The sequence below is a fragment of the Bombus fervidus genome, chromosome 4 (genome assembly GCF_041682495.2).
Source record: "Bombus fervidus isolate BK054 chromosome 4, iyBomFerv1, whole genome shotgun sequence".
Taxonomy (NCBI): Eukaryota; Metazoa; Arthropoda; class Insecta; order Hymenoptera; family Apidae; genus Bombus; species Bombus fervidus.
This window is the reverse complement of record NC_091520.1, coordinates 14,302,691-14,318,467: the sequence shown is the minus strand read 5'-3', so window position 1 is coordinate 14,318,467 and position 15,777 is coordinate 14,302,691. Positions and strand designations below refer to the sequence as shown.

Genomic DNA, 15,777 nt, shown 5'->3' with positions numbered 1-15,777 from the left:
CTTTGAAACACTTAGTGCGACAAACATTCAAACTGTGAGTGATTCCACACAGACTACAGTAATCACCCATTCCAATGAGAAGCGGAACATTCACATAGCATAACGATACGAAGTATCACCAAGTTGCGACGGCCAACACAACACCTTGAAGAACACACCTTGAAGGACATCCAATCTTCAACAAGAACGCAACATTCTTCTGCAAGAGTCCACCATTGATTCTCGCGAATAATCTCGCAACGATAAGGTAGGTTCGATTAATTGTATCGCCCATTCCATCATCTTCTTTGTTCTATACCACGATACCGAACAATCCAGCAAATCAATCACAGTCTATAGCACAGGGACTTAGTATCACTACTCTAAGACGCAAACACGTGCACATTATCAGTCAAATTATCGCGTTATCAGAATTTCTCGATGATTGTGAAACTTCGGGTCAACGCTACGTAGTCCTCGTCCAAACCCACCTCAATGATCCCCAACGAGGTGTGGAAACGTTTCAACGACATCCGATTGGACATCGAAGAACTCGAGAAACGAAAAGAAGCGCGTCGCTACGAAATTCAGAAGAATTATTATAACGCAGTTGCGCGAGCGAGCAAAATCGTAGGGACCAAAGAATCGGCAAGTCATCAAGTTATCACCCGCGTTTATCGTATCAGCTCCGATGGCGATAAAGTTACTCGTAATGCGTCTATCAACGTTCGATAGCGCGATCGAAATATAGACATTTTTCTTCGACTTCATTTCATCGATGATCGAGCGGAACGAGGATGTAACATCCATTGAGAAATTGCAATATTTACGGTCAACATGAAAAACATACAATCATAACGTCGTGTGTATACAACCTCTGAGCGCCACCGATGCAAATTTTACCGACGAATCATTTCAGGACATCGTAACGCATTACACGGAATCTCGAGATCGCGTAAAGATATTCCGAAAACATTACGTAACCTCGTCGACGTTATAAATCAACAGCTTCGCGCCTTACAATGTTTGGGTGAAGATGTTTCGTCGTGGAACAGTTTGCTAATGTCCATAATCCTTTAGAAGGTAAACTCCGACACCGTATGGCACTAGGAGCTTACTTCGAAGGGTAAGAAAAGAGTAACAGCGTAACCACACGGAACTTCTCGATTTTCTCGAGAAACGATCGTATTGCGCTGCAACCGCGTCACGAACTGTCGTAACTTCCGAAAGTGGAGCGGAGAAACAACGGTGCAATAAACGTATAACGCCACGAGGACAGGTGTTCGCAATTGTGCAAACGAAGCACGGGGTTGCGACATTTTCAAGGCACAAACAGTAGCCGATCGTCAAAAGATAAAGAAAGAAGATAAAAAAAAAGAAAAAGACAGAATTTCACTGTTACTTCATTTACACATTTTCTTTATACATCTAAAGCTTTATCGTTTTATGTGTTTACTCCTTTACATACTTATACATTTATTTCTTTTTTCGTTTATACTTATCCGTTCGTGAAGTTCCGACTAACCTAGCAGCAGTAACTTTTCATTAACATTTCCCGACAATAGCGGCCATGGCTTTAGAATTTTCGTTTCCTGCTTTATACTCCCGTTATGCTTGTCCGACTCAGAGTGCTTCATTCAGCGTTTGTTTCCTATGGCCACTAGGTAACATTCCAGTACACGTCACTCACGTGTCTCGGTTCGCATCGTACCTGATGGTGTTCTTAACTTGGAGGCAGTCACTTACATAGTTAACATAGTTGACTAAAATGGAGTATTGATTACGTTTTTTAGTTTCCCAATAAATGTCTAATAAATGTATAAGAAGTACGTAGATATTCTAATACTTAGAGCCAACACAACAAATACATTAACAATCCAAAATAGTCCCGCTATAATGAACCAGTCCATTCCATCAGTTCTATTATCTCGAAAGCCAGCAATAGCACGTGGCCAAGAACCCGATTTCAACCGACGTGAATCGCGCACGTGTCGCAGGATCGTTTCACGAGGAATCGATTCAGTCTAAGCAAGCATCCGTGGCACTCGTCGCCTAATCAACGGGATGCTGCAAGCCAAGAATCGATCACGCACCAACATTGGATGTCTGACCTGGCATTGGTTATTTCCTGGTCGGTTGCCACCCGCTTTGGATTGTTCATCGAGATTCGTCGGCGACAACCTCGCCCTTCGATCGAAACTGAACCCAACTCTCTTACACATCGCAAAGATGTTTCTTTCGCCTGTATTATCGTGTGTGTACGCGCCAGTTCACTGACCACTGTGTCGATCGAAGTGGAAAATGACCGTAGTCGCTCGGTCTGCTCGCTAAGGTTTCAATTTGGATAAAAGGCGATCCGTCGAGTCGACACGCGCGGATTTATACCGCGTCGTGAATGGGAATCCGGCGTAACGAATCGAGGAGAACGACACGCGATCACCAGTTAAAGTTGTTGTGTCTACAACTTAACGGCGGTATCAGATCAACGATATTAAGGTTTGCACGCAATGATGTTGTCTGCTGTTTATGGACTTCAAAGGCTGTTGTCCATCTATCAGCACAAAGATACACAGATATTCATTGAATAGAACAGCATCAGAGAAACAGTACATCGATACTACTTGCAGCACATTTGAAAATTAGTATTAAGAGAAAGCCAGGGCGAGTTTCGTACATGAAATTTCATAAAATTATTTTGTACCAAAACTTTATTTCATAAGAATACATCAAAGTAGAAATTTTAGTAATTGCATATTTTTAATGAAATTATACATCTCATAATTATTATCCATCTTCAAAAATAATATTTTATCTACCATTTTACAAATTTCAGTCATTTTTCGATTTTGATTATATTTCCTGCTATTATATTATTCACTGTGACAAATAATCGTCTGGAAAGATCGAGCGAGCGACAATTTCAACGCGAGTCACTGCGAACGCAGTAGAATGAGATAGTACCATGTCGGACAGTCGATCGGTGGCTGTTTCGTTTTACTCGTCCGTGTTTGAATCGACTTTTGGCGGATTCAGAGATTGAAGGATTGTCAAAGTCGCTAATGGAAGATTTGTTACAGGATTACACAGTAAGTTGTTCTCTGGCAGATTTATTTATACTATGAAAATTCATGCAGTAAATTCTAGGCTTTGAAACGATATGCTTCTAACCGATGTTTTCGTTAGATTTGTATGATTCTCCATCGCGTACGAAAAACGTTATCTAAGTAGAGCAATCGTGAGACGTAAAATAGAATTATGCAAAGTAGCCAGGAATTTGTGGTTCGTACTGGTGTGAATTCGTGTGTAAGTAATGGTTAAGATATTTATAATGATTATTTAGCGATTATTTTATTACTTTCTGTAGAGTATTTTTTCACGTTGAACGAACGAGTAGATTTGTAACTTTGTTTTCTAGTGTAATCGTGATATTACGTTCTTTTCTTGCACGAGAGGCTAAGTGAATTGTTAAAAGTATGCATATAATAGTTTATCGAGATCACGAACTCCGCTGAATTTCAAGTTCTAGAGCCTCGATGTTTCGAAATGAAACAGGTGTGAGTTCGGACGAAATACTTGTCCCCCTTACAATTTTTCTTAGATAATTGCTTCTTGAACAATATCTAATCTGCTACGACAAATACTCGTGTAATATTCGATACTCTTCTAAATCAATGCTATGACAATCGTTATTAAGAATTTGGAACCGAAAGTAGTTTAGATTAACTGTGTGTTAGAATGTGGAGATCTTTAATTTATAAATAAATAATTTATAAATAGGAAATTGAAAAATAGCGAGGAATAAATTAACTCCGCAATAGTAAACTTATATATAACCCTTTAACATTATATCGAGGAAGTGCATGACCCAACTATGAAAATAAATAAAAGCAGAGTTTAAATGACGGAAAAATATAATTTTATTAATATAACAGACGTTTTAAATAAATTGACACTTGCTAACAGATAAATCTGGCATTTGCATGCCAGAAGATTACTAGAAAACTTTTAGAAATAGTTAAAACAAAATTAAGTAACAAATACTCAATATCTCACTGTGGAAATACTTCATATTTTATAATTTGAATAAGAATAGTTATAACTTTAGACGCAACAATTCGAAATTTTTGGATGATTTGATAAGAAGATTAAAATATGAATATTATAATTCCCAAAATTCATAAAATAAAAAACTGAAGGACGGTTTCGGACAATTTTTCAACTAAGGAGAGACAGTCGTAACGATACACCGCGTATGTACAAAGAAAGTTGTAAAATATCAGTTTCGAATGAATTTGTTGTGATAACGATAATTGGTCGACAACGATAAATAACTAAAAAACTGAGTAAAAGGCGAACAAGTCAGAGGTACATCTAATTTAAAAATATTTTTCATATTAAATATTTTACATCACACAAATAATTTTTAAAAATATAGTTCATGTAGAAACATAGTTGGCTACTAGGCATGGTTAATAATAAAATGTTTGAAGCACAATATGTATAATAAATTCATATAATGATATTTGCGTTTGAAGAATCATTAAATCTACATCGAGAATCACACTGAAAAGAAAAAAAGAAATAAAACACGTATACTCCATATTAGAGAGATTTATAATAGAAAAATTAAAATCTTATTACCGACCGTCAAGAATAATTAGAATATTCCTATGACTTTGTTATACAACTTTAAGCGTAGAAAACGAGTTATAAAAATTGCTAACAATTGTTTAATCCGTAAATTATTTTAGAAGAAACTGTAACGAAGCCACTATGGGGATTTCGTTTTAAGAATTTTTTATAAATCTGTGATTGAGAAAATAATTAGTCGTTAGAAAAGTACATACATTAAATACATAATATTTTAAAGAAATGACACTATATGCACCAATATAACATATATTTATAAGGAAGATACGGTAGAACGAGACCGTCACCGATCAGACATCAATGCGCCATGGCTTCAACTTGAAAAAACAAAAGCGGTCGCAGGATATTTCTTGACTTATATAACTCTTTGAACGGCCACATATTATCAATAAAATAACGTAGCCTAAGCTATATTATCGTATGGCATTGGGAAGAGACCTTGAAACGCTACGTAAGACATGAAATTCAATTCCATACGTAATCCCGACGAAGAAGTCGGAAAATGACCTGGCCTCGATCCAATCTACTCGTTCCAAAAACCATTTTATCCTCAAAAACGGTTCGATCCTCGTAGCAAAAGATCAATCGAAAACCGTTCCGTGCCGATGACTGCCTAATTAATTTCACAGCACCAACGAGCACGACGCTTCCGTCGCTGCTAATTCAATGAAGCGAGTTTTTCGTTCCAGACCGTCGATTTCGCGCCTGTCGAGCTCCACGCCGTGCAAAAATGTGTGTATACGACACGCGTATACAGGGTGACATCGAAATAAGTAAGCTTTGATATATAATGGCTCATGGAAAGTAGTTGAATACTTACTCGTGAATTAAACGATTAATCGGCGATATTAATTTTATAACGTTAAATCTATATATTGTAGAAAAAATATCAAGATCATATTATATAAGATTTTTTTAAAACCCGCTTCCCGAGCTATAGTACACGCAATTTTTAAAAATATACCGCGAAGAAAACAATAATTTTAAATTTGTTTAGTTAGTTTAAAAATCCGTTTAGTTTTCAGCGAGATCTTGAGCTCCTTATCTTTCTATACATATTTCAAACTACTATTTCGTCTCTCGAAACACGTAAACTTGAACGCTTGGCCAGTTTTATGATCTCACTACATCTTTTCCATCGACAGTATCTGCTTGAGACGATGCTACTGCGCTCAGTGTTCGGAATAAATCAATATCTCCATTTTTAAGAAAAATAGAATACCATAGTAAATATTGTTTATTTATTTTCATGTCACCGTGTATAATAGAGGCAAGCTCTCGCGGCTCCCACGAGGACGCTCGATCGGTCCGTTCAAAAGTTGCTCCACATTCGGTGACCTTTTGCAGGGACGTCGATAGAAAATGTCAGAGTGGTCGTTTACGAACTTGGTATCGCGGAATCTTTCTATCGCAAAAATGCAATTTCGACGATCGACGATCGCTTAATCCGCGAACAGAAGGAATTACCGGGGAGAGGTAACTCGCGGCCATTGAATTCGCGAGCTGGCGACGATTTTCATCCCCTCGGCGCAGCGTCGCGCAACCAACCACAGGAAAAGCTATTCATCTCGGTGGAAACGAGACGCTAATAAAGCATCATCGGGAAAAGAAATAAAGAACCTGGTCGGACAAATGGAAGAAGGGGAAGATATCAAGGCTCGATAATGGATTCCTCTGGTCGTGCAACCGTTCCCCGATATTTCCGTGATATTCATTTCGCCATATTGTTACGAGTGGTCGTGTGCTTGGTTCGTTCGCCGCTGTGACGCTCGTTCGTTTCATTCCGGCCTCTCGTAAGAACTTCCCATTTCTTAATGAGGAAACAGCCGACGCGCGGATGGGTCAAAAGAAAACACAAGAGTTACATTGAAACGGTAACTTAACCGTGGAAGAAGAAGAAGCGTGGAGAAAAGTCGGGATCCGTGAATTGTGTTCCAGACAAACGAGAAAGGGGAAATGTCTTGTACACGCACGCTCCACTCGTTCTTCTTTTACTAGATTCCAAAAAAACCGGGCTAATGGGAAATTTTACTTCCTCGAGAGCCTATGAAATGTTCTCAATTTAATGCGAATATTGTAAAATATCTCGTCTTCTGAATAAGCCGCGAGATGAGCATCGGGGATAAAAATTAATAGAAAATTTCAAGTACTGATAAGATAAAATATAGAGTTGGTAAAAATATAACGTCGATCTTGTGGATGGAAACGTAGGTCTCTTTTATTCGGTTAATTATATCATTCTCTTTATGATAAAAGCTCCTTATGAAAATTGCCACGTGTATTCGCACGTCATTTGTATTAAACTCAAACTTCTATTTTAATTCTTCGAATTGGAAATTAGTAACATTTCATTATTCCACACGACCTTTTAGCAATGAACGATTAAAACTCGCTTATACATATATACCTATACAATAATACCTGGTATTAAAGAAGTCATAAGGGATTAAAAGAACGGTCGTTGGAATATATTCGACAGTTGCTTTAAATTAGCAGCTTTCGTGCAATGTCCACCTATCAAGTCATATACTTTAGGCTACATCTCGATTCGATTCAACTTGTGATCCAATTATAAATTCAACGCTAGCTAACCCCTTAAATCATTCTCAACACGTTAAGCACCACCTCGGCTTTTCGTGAGTCTTGCAACTAAAGATTTCGATCAAATAAACCTTATTTCGTATGCACTAGCGAGACATTTGCATTGCAAATGTAGTTTATAACTTAACAATCATCCTTCATCGAATCGGAAACAAAGGCCTAAGATATCTCGTGTCAGGAACACTAACAAATAAGTATATAGGGATTAGTATGTAAAATGTCTAAGAATCTCATCCAACCTGTAGCCTATTCTCAATTATCATCACCTGATAACGAGACAAGGATCACGGTATATGCCGTCACGCAATATCATCGATGATTTAATCTTATCTCGACTCGGTTAAAGCTGTCGCGCAAGAATATGTTAAATAACTTACTATGAACGAGCGGAAGAACCCGGAAATGTTGTGGACGGAACGTTGTCTTATGACCGAGCTGACCGCATGCCGGAATCACGAGATCGATTACTCTTGCGAAACATGGTCGGAATGGTATCGACAGTTCCCGTAACCTTGCGAAATTATTGAACGAGTGTCGTCATAAGTTGAAGGCACGTTACGTGGAGAACGACCTCAGGCACGATCATTCCCTCTTGGCCTGGCATATTTTCTCGTCGCGTAAATCAGAGGGGCACGTTGCATTGGGAATTAAATCAACGTGCTTCGCTTCGTTGATGGAGATGAAGCAAAACGAGATGGATGGTAGGAGAAGGATAGAACGAGCGACTGGACGATGAGAGAGAAAGAAAGAAAAAGCTGGAATAGATGGAGTAAAGCAAGAGGAACAGGAGGAAGAGTAACCATGGTGGGGGATCAATTTAGAAGCCGTGACTCACTCGACACGGTGACGTCGTTAGCGCACCCCTTCCGTTCTCACCCTCTGCACTACCCCTAAAAAAAAAAAAAAGAAAAAAAGGAATAATCCGGTCACAACTCTCTCTCTCTAAGCGAGAACTAATCGAGGCCAGTGCACACTACCAGGGGAGAACGAAACGAGAGGGGGGTGTTCTCGACTCTCTCGGCTGGTCGACGAGTCTCGAGTATTATTTCTGGTATTCGTGTATACCGCTGTTATCCGACGAGACGAGGGCCGCGGAGGTGGCACGCGGAAAGTGAAGCGGAAAGGGCACCACAGAGTCATCGTTGTACACGATAACGCCACCGGTCCCTCGTTACGTCGAAAAAATCTCGACGAAGAGAACCGGTGTGTGAAGTCGAGTTTTACCTACGCCCATGTACTTCACGCGTCAGTGATTCCTGTTTACAGAACCGACTGAGGGGGTGGGCGGGAAATGAAGAACGCGAAAACGCGAGCGAAGAGAAACAAGGAAAATTGCAAGGGAAAATGGGAGAGGGTGTAAACGAGGAAGAGGATGCAAAAGGGGAAGTATCCAACGCATCCTCTCGCACCCCCGCGCCCACCAAAGCCAGCGTCCCCTCGCCCCAATTACCGTGCCCATCGCTCGCACCACCTCGTCCACGCTCGTAATTTGCATCCGACCTCTATTTCCTTCATAGCCGTCAAACTAAATGCCTCTTCCGAAATCATCGAGGGAAACTAAGGATCCGGACACTCGGTAATCTTGCACGCCTACGGTAACGTGGGGGATGACGACGAAATTGTTAGAACTAGAATTTACTTAACGTTCCAGAGTATCAACGTACAGTTAACGTTGTACAGAGAAAAAGAGAGAGATAGAGGAAGAGAGTAGCAGACGAAATAATGATCGAAGGAAGAAATTACATATATGCTGGACTGGAATGTATGTGCTGGAAAAAAGATTGTTGATACTCACGAGGCACACGATCAACGAGGATCAGGCTCTCGGTTAGGAGACGTCGACTCCTGGATCGTCGACCGACGAGCATCCTATACTCCGATTCCCCTGTTCCACGAGTCCTGGCGACGAGGACCTGGATGATCCTCCCGTTGTCACTCCCGGCAACACCCACTTTCTCCTCTGGCCTCGTAACCTCGAGGGCCACTTTTCCTTCTCTCCCTTGCCACCGTCACCGAACGAGGCGCAGCACTATTCTGACAGCACCACCACTACTACCACCACCACCACGATATGAGTCTCGACTACCAACGGGCACCACCACGATAGAAAGCCACCACCACCGCCACGACCACCACTACCACTGCCACTCGCCACCACGAGTAGCACAGGCACAGCAGCTCGTCGTACCGCCTTGATACTGGCGATCAGTTCGCAAACCAGTTACACGGCATTTACCCTCTTTTTCTGTTCAGAGTTATCCGCGATTGATTCTCGTAAGTATTCATCGAACCACCCTTTTTAAACGCGGTGCGATCGTGCCGTTGTCAAATGTCGTTAGTCACTATTCGCGTTGACACGATGCGTGACCATCGACGAGGAACCCTCTGAACACGAGTCACGCGCGGCAACCTATGAGCATAGGATGATTCCGTAGCTCGCTGCGGAAACTCCACCGTGTGAGCTGGCCTATCTACGCGCCTGTTTGCTCTCCCAAGCCTCTACCCCTTCACGTCCCCTCTGCGCCGCCTTCTGGCCAGTCACGACAGAAATGTATGCGCGTTCCTGACACACGCGTGTCCGTGACACGTCCCAGCATGCGCTCCTCTACGCGCGCCTCGTATGGCACGCGCCCGAATTCAGCCGAATTCGTTCGACTGCAGCCGGTGTCGCTGCTATCCTCATGACTTCTAGGGAGTTTATGTTTGAAAAGAACTGTCCAAAGAAGCGGAGATACTCCGTCGTTGGCGCTGTAGTTATTTTTCGATTTGAAAATTCAAGGAAAAATTAGCGGTTGAAGGTAATTAATTGTATGGAGGGAAGAACGATAATGAAAAATTTGTTACCGAAATGTTTTCGTTTCGTTACTTATTTTATTATGGAGTACGTTATGTAATTAGTTAATATTATAAATTACATTCATAATTTTACTATCTACTGGTTATCATGGTTCTCTTACACAATGATTTATCAACTAACAGTATTAGTGAATTGACATATTGTAACTTATAGGTTAGCATTAGTAATTTGTAACTCGTGACTTGTAAAATTTCACTATTTATATTACGTTTGTGCAATTGTGCAAAAAGACCCTGTTTCCTCATGTTTTCCTTCTATTATTGACATTTATAGAACATATAATATACGTATATAAATATGTATGATATTTGTTTTAAATTTGGTGTCAAGAATCCTATGCAAAGCCAGTTTGCATACGCCCTAGGGATTTTTATTCAGCGTACGATGCTAACCTGTGAGTACCGTGTAAATACGTTTGTTTCATTTTTTATTCCCAAAATTCATCTTTGCTGGAAGTTTGCGATGGTTATAAAAGCTTCAACATCGTGTGCCCGTGTCGCATCTATTAAAATCATAAGTGAATTTTGTATGAATATATCGGAAATATTATTGCTCTATGAATCTTGCGGTGGCTTTAATTAAACTCTGTTGATAATGCAGTTGGAATCTGTGACTATCTTTTGATTATTGCTCAGTCTTATAGGATGACTACACGATGTGTCCTTCACGACGCGATTCTGTGTTCAAGGTTAGATCTCACTACTGGTTTCTACTTAAAAGATCGTAACCGCCACGAATAAATACGGTCAGCATACACAATAGTGTCATGGCGCGGCAACAATGACGGAAAGTGTGTTCCTCACCGACGAATTCGGTACTAAATTTAATATGTGGGGCCGCTTCCGTTATAAAGGATTGCTAATAATATTCCTGATTAATGTGATTGCGTTTCAATGTTTTATATGTAAGTATTTCTTTACTATTGTACGTAGAGTTGTGCATACACCTCCATATTACAACAGATAGACTGTCAATGTAAAAACGCATGACATATAAATTTTATATGTTATCACAGTTTCTACTCATGCTGCCCGCGATATTCGAGTAAACTCCATGTAGAACGTAGAGTACCTCATGACTTATGTTTCATTATTATTATATGTCATATTATATGTCATCTTTTTCTAATGATGTGTGTCAATATTTTTGTCAAAAGATTATCAAGAGAGCTATAAATGGCAAGAATTAAGGAATAAGTTAGAATCACTAATGACCGAGCAACACGACCTGTATGGGTTAACGTATAGCGTAATTAAGAGGCTGGAGGGGCATGGCGTGTTCAGCGTAAGGAAACAGGAACTTGCCGAGAAGCCTATGATTTATGCTATTACCCCTACGTTTGCCAGGCCTGTGCAAAAGGCAGAGCTGACCCGGTTGTTGCAAACGTTTCTTCATATACCCAACTTCCATTGGATTGTCGTTGAAGACGCGGGGAAAAAGACCAAACTCGTTGCGCGACTTTTAGAGGATAGTGGTTTACTTTATACCCATTTGGCTGCGGCAACACCACCGAATTATAAGTTAGGGCGAAATGACCCGAATTGGAAGAAGCCACGTGGCGTCGAACAACGAAATGCAGCGTTACAGTGGCTTCGGGAAAATCGCAGGCCGACCGACAAAGGCATAGTATTTTTTGCTGACGACGACAATACGTATTCGATTAAATTATTTCACGAGGTAAGAACATTAACAATAGCAATCGGTCCAGTCACGAAATCGTTACATAACTTATGTATGTTCCAGATGGAGAAGATACAGAAGGTCGGTGTGTGGCCTGTTGGTCTAGTCGGTGGTTTGATGGTGGAGAAACCAATATGTGATAACGCTACTAATAAAGTAATCGGTTTTAATGCTGCGTGGAAGCCAGAGCGACCGTTTCCATTAGATATGGCAGGTTTTGCCATCAACTTGCGACTTTTACTGGAAAATAAAAATGCCGCTTTTTCGTATGACGTTCAGGGTGGTTATCAGGAGAGTGAGATATTGTCACAAATTGTCACTAGAGATGAACTAGAATCGTTAGCCGATTGTTGCACAAAGGTATTTATTGATTGTTTTCTTTTATATATTTCATGGTATAAATCAAATAATTATTTATGTCTACAGGTGTACGTATGGCACACACGAACAGAGCCACCACAGTTAAACGTGGAACAACTATTGATAAAGAAAGGTAAACGTTCGAATTTAGATATTGAAGTGTGATAAAAAAAATAGACTGCAGTTTGCTGTATTTTGATATAGTGATACTAAGTTTTTGAATCTGGAAAGAAAAATTAATTTTGTATACGCTTTTTATCATTCACACTTGACTATGTACTTTTTAAATTGAGTGCAATATAAAAAAACAATGCAGTGCCATATAACGGGTAGCCGCTTATAGCTGCATATTCAATAAGGATGTAGGATGTACATATGACACTAATGCATTCTATATATCCTACATTCTACATAGAATATGCTTATCGATAGTATGCATGATAACATAATGGCCTGGGTTACATACTATTGTTAAGCATCGTTTTTTTTCTACGAATTGATAATTTTTTTATATTGTTGAAGAAATGGTATATAGACGAATAAAATTTTTCGTGTAAAAAAAATGAAATGATAATGTAGACGTGAATCATTTGACCTTGAAAATGTTCTTTATCCTTTATTAGTCGAGTACGTTTCCTTGACGCGTACAGAAAAAGCATACATAAAAAATATGCCTTAACCTACGAATTTTAATAATGTTTCGTAATAATATTCTTTAAAATGGAAGATGCGCAGTAATACTTTTCGTGGGAAGCTACTTGGGTTACGGATTTTGGCAACGAATATAAAATAGCTAGATAAACGTGTCTTTTCCTCCTCATCGAATCATCGATTCCTGACTCGATGAAGGCTCGAAAATACTGCGTGACAATTACAATGAACAATCCACTATTTTTTTCTCCTTTTTCCCCGATGTAATATATATTCCTTGTGTACCTATAATGTGTACTCGTTGACTTATAAGCTAATAAGTACTATATATTTGGCAAAACTCTGTTTACGGTACGTAAAAAAGCTACCCTGCAGAAAGTGTGTTCGCAGGTAAGGGAACGATGACTCTTCTTAATTTCTTTTTCTTTAGGTAGAGGTACAATTATCTTAAATAAATATACACACATCGATTATTTTTTTCAGTTTACTTTTTCTTCTTTTTTTTTTTTTGCGAACACACCTTCCAACTTCACATACAACATTCTAAACTTAGCGAACCCTCCTAAACTTATTTCCAATATTTTCTTAAAGATTAGGAAAAACGTTTACAAGCATTTACAAAAACTTATCACATTTTAACTGCGTTTTCTTGAAAAGCCATCTTACACATTAGGACAAAATCGGCATTATTTTAATATTATCGAATATAATAATATATAATGTATATGGCAGCTTTCGATTGTTCTTTTTTCTGAAACAAAAGATTCGAATCCCTGTTACAAATGTCAAGTGTTAATTTAGTGCTCAAAGGGAGAAATATTTACTTAGCCGAATCGAAGATATCGCTGCTTCGATTACACTATACATACACAGTAGAGAGACTTAATTGTCGAAAGATACATTTAAGATTTATTAAAACGCCATCGCGGTCGACATATCGAATACAACTTCTTTCGGTAACATTTCTTTTAATTTTCGTATTTTACAGCTTTTTAAGTATACTGTTCTCTAACTGTATCAATAATCCGATCGTGATGATACATAATCTTATCGATTACAATTTCATCACGGAAGCTAACCAGTTCTCGGTTAGATTACTTTCTTACATACAGGGTAACTACATAGGATACATAAAATATTAATAACAAAAAAAAAGGATGTAAAAATGACAAAGAACACTAGGGCTGCTCTTGCACGCGATGCCTCGACGATGTAATTTTTACATTGTGAGATATAAATGACAAAAATTATCATGATAAATTAGGATGCGAAGAAAAGAAACTATATTTCACGCAAATGATGTTCACTTTGAAGTAAAAAACACAACTACGTATTATCTAATCGAATAAACGTACGGCTCGTAACCAATACATCATCAGTCATGTTGATTGACACGGCAAGAATATATATAACCATACTCAAAAGTCGAGCGGTAGAAATATTTTTGTAAAAGTTTGTTCACGGCTAGAGGAAACACGTGGCGTTAAAATCTTGTCAAAAGATACGTAAACGACGAAACAAAATTTAAGTCCGTTTATTAGCCTGAATTATTTGATCGTCACTAATAATCGGTACGATTCGTTTTCATAAGGTTACGCGCTTAAAGGAATCAGTCTTTGAAATCAAGTCATATAACCACGAAATTGATAATTCGTCGTTTAGAATCGTGCCGAATATAATAAGATGCAGCGTATCTGTGTTTGTGAATCTGGAACATATAATACGACTTCTAGTCGAAAAACATACATGAATGGAACATGTCGAGGAAATATGATAAATTTTAAAAGTATATATACACAGATCAGAGGTTCTTATAGAATACTGAACCTCGTTGAGACTGAGAGAGAGAGAGAGAGAGAGAGACGTAACCTATTCCGTCCGTTTCTACTTCGTTCGCAAAACTTCTTAAAACTTCAGTTTCTTATTTCTATAGTAATTGTTACACCATGTTCCTTCTATTAACGCAGAAGAAACGATATAGAATAGGTAAACCGTTCCTTCTTTTTTAGTTTCGTGCTGTGCACACGATAACACAGTACTACCCAGCGTACTAGACTGTGAATATCTAGAGGGTGCCTCGAAGCAATAATCACTAATTATCGACCAACTTCTACCAATTTCGCGATTAATTTTGTACATGCTTCCTTCTCGTTTAAGCGATCTATCTACCTCCTCCTTCTTGCAATATTCGCTAAGTTACATTATATCGATAGTTTCCTCTTTTCCCCAATATGATCTTGGATTACAATACGTTTCGTATTTTACCATAGATCATAGATTACAATTACTTTTCATACGCTTTGGTGACTACATTGGCGAGGAAGGGAAGAAAGTGAGATATATTTTCCTTATACACACAGAACTATCGCGACTGATGAGAAATCATGTAGATGAATTTTGTATCGAGAAAAATCGATAACGTGCAGGCTTACGAATAAATGCTACAATCTTTTTGTCCTACCTTCCAGAAGGAAAGACGGACGAGAATGTACGAGCGAATTTATCGCGTCGATCTTTGAAAATTCCGCGAATGAAGCAGACGAATACGACTTTGTATTATTTGATCGCGGTGAGATGGCGCGTAGTGTCTCATCTAAGAAACGGAAACCGAGGTGTCGCTCTGATCACGTCTCGTTGCTCCACGTTCCCGCGCAAATCCCGAGTAGAGTCGCGAATCGTTTTGAAATTCGAATTCGTCAAAGGAGAAGATTCTTAGCAACCGCGAAACTCTGTTTCCTGCGTGTACGTTTCGGGATGTACGGGCTTATCTGTTGTTTTTCGTATCGTTCGAGAACACTTCGGCCAGAAATGGTGTTTCCATGGTTGATTTACAATCTAGTACGCCGGAAGAATATCTAGACCGCTGAATCCTTGCCGACGAAACCAGTTTTTGAGACGGATCTTTTCCCGTCAAACGTGATAGATGTCTCCCGGCGAAGACCCGAGTCGATGATCGGTGTGATTTTCTTCTCTTCCTTCAGTGGTTCCTTCTCGTCTCT

General features: G+C 39.2%; 3 protein-coding genes across 8 annotated transcripts in view; 1 reads left to right on the top strand and 2 right to left on the bottom strand.

Moving 5' to 3' along the window:
- The window catches only part of LOC139986181 (protein FAM135A), a 48,060-nt gene extending 38,089 nt beyond the window's left edge, over positions 1-9,971 (bottom strand). For all 4 annotated transcript variants that reach the window (XM_072001305.1, XM_072001307.1, XM_072001306.1 and 1 more), the window contains exon 1: positions 9,026-9,971. The gene's annotated coding sequence lies outside the window, so the exon portion shown is untranslated. The remainder of the gene's footprint in view (positions 1-9,025) is intronic.
- Positions 9,972-10,452: 481 nt separating this feature from the next.
- Positions 10,453-12,701, top strand: Glcat-i (Glucuronyltransferase I). Of its 2 annotated transcripts, XM_072001320.1 has the most exons (5): positions 10,453-10,991; positions 11,103-11,149; positions 11,244-11,764; positions 11,831-12,127; positions 12,194-12,701. In XM_072001320.1, the coding sequence occupies exons 1-5, from the start codon at positions 10,981-10,983 to the stop codon at positions 12,290-12,292; spliced, it is 975 nt and encodes a 324-aa protein (XP_071857421.1). In that variant the 5' UTR covers positions 10,453-10,980; the 3' UTR covers positions 12,293-12,701. The 2 variants fall into 2 exon arrangements, with proteins under 2 accessions (XP_071857421.1, XP_071857420.1); XM_072001319.1 differs by lacking the exon at positions 11,103-11,149 and having other exon boundaries at positions 10,456-10,991.
- Positions 12,702-12,730: 29 nt separating this feature from the next.
- Positions 12,731-15,777, bottom strand: part of Fas2 (neural cell adhesion molecule fasciclin 2) — a 37,257-nt gene continuing 34,210 nt past the window's right edge. For both annotated transcript variants that reach the window (XM_074111669.1, XM_072001311.1), the window contains one exon: positions 12,731-15,775. In XM_074111669.1, coding sequence (XP_073967770.1) covers positions 15,634-15,775 — 142 coding nt within the window. In that variant the 3' untranslated portion in view covers positions 12,731-15,633. The remainder of the gene's footprint in view (positions 15,776-15,777) is intronic.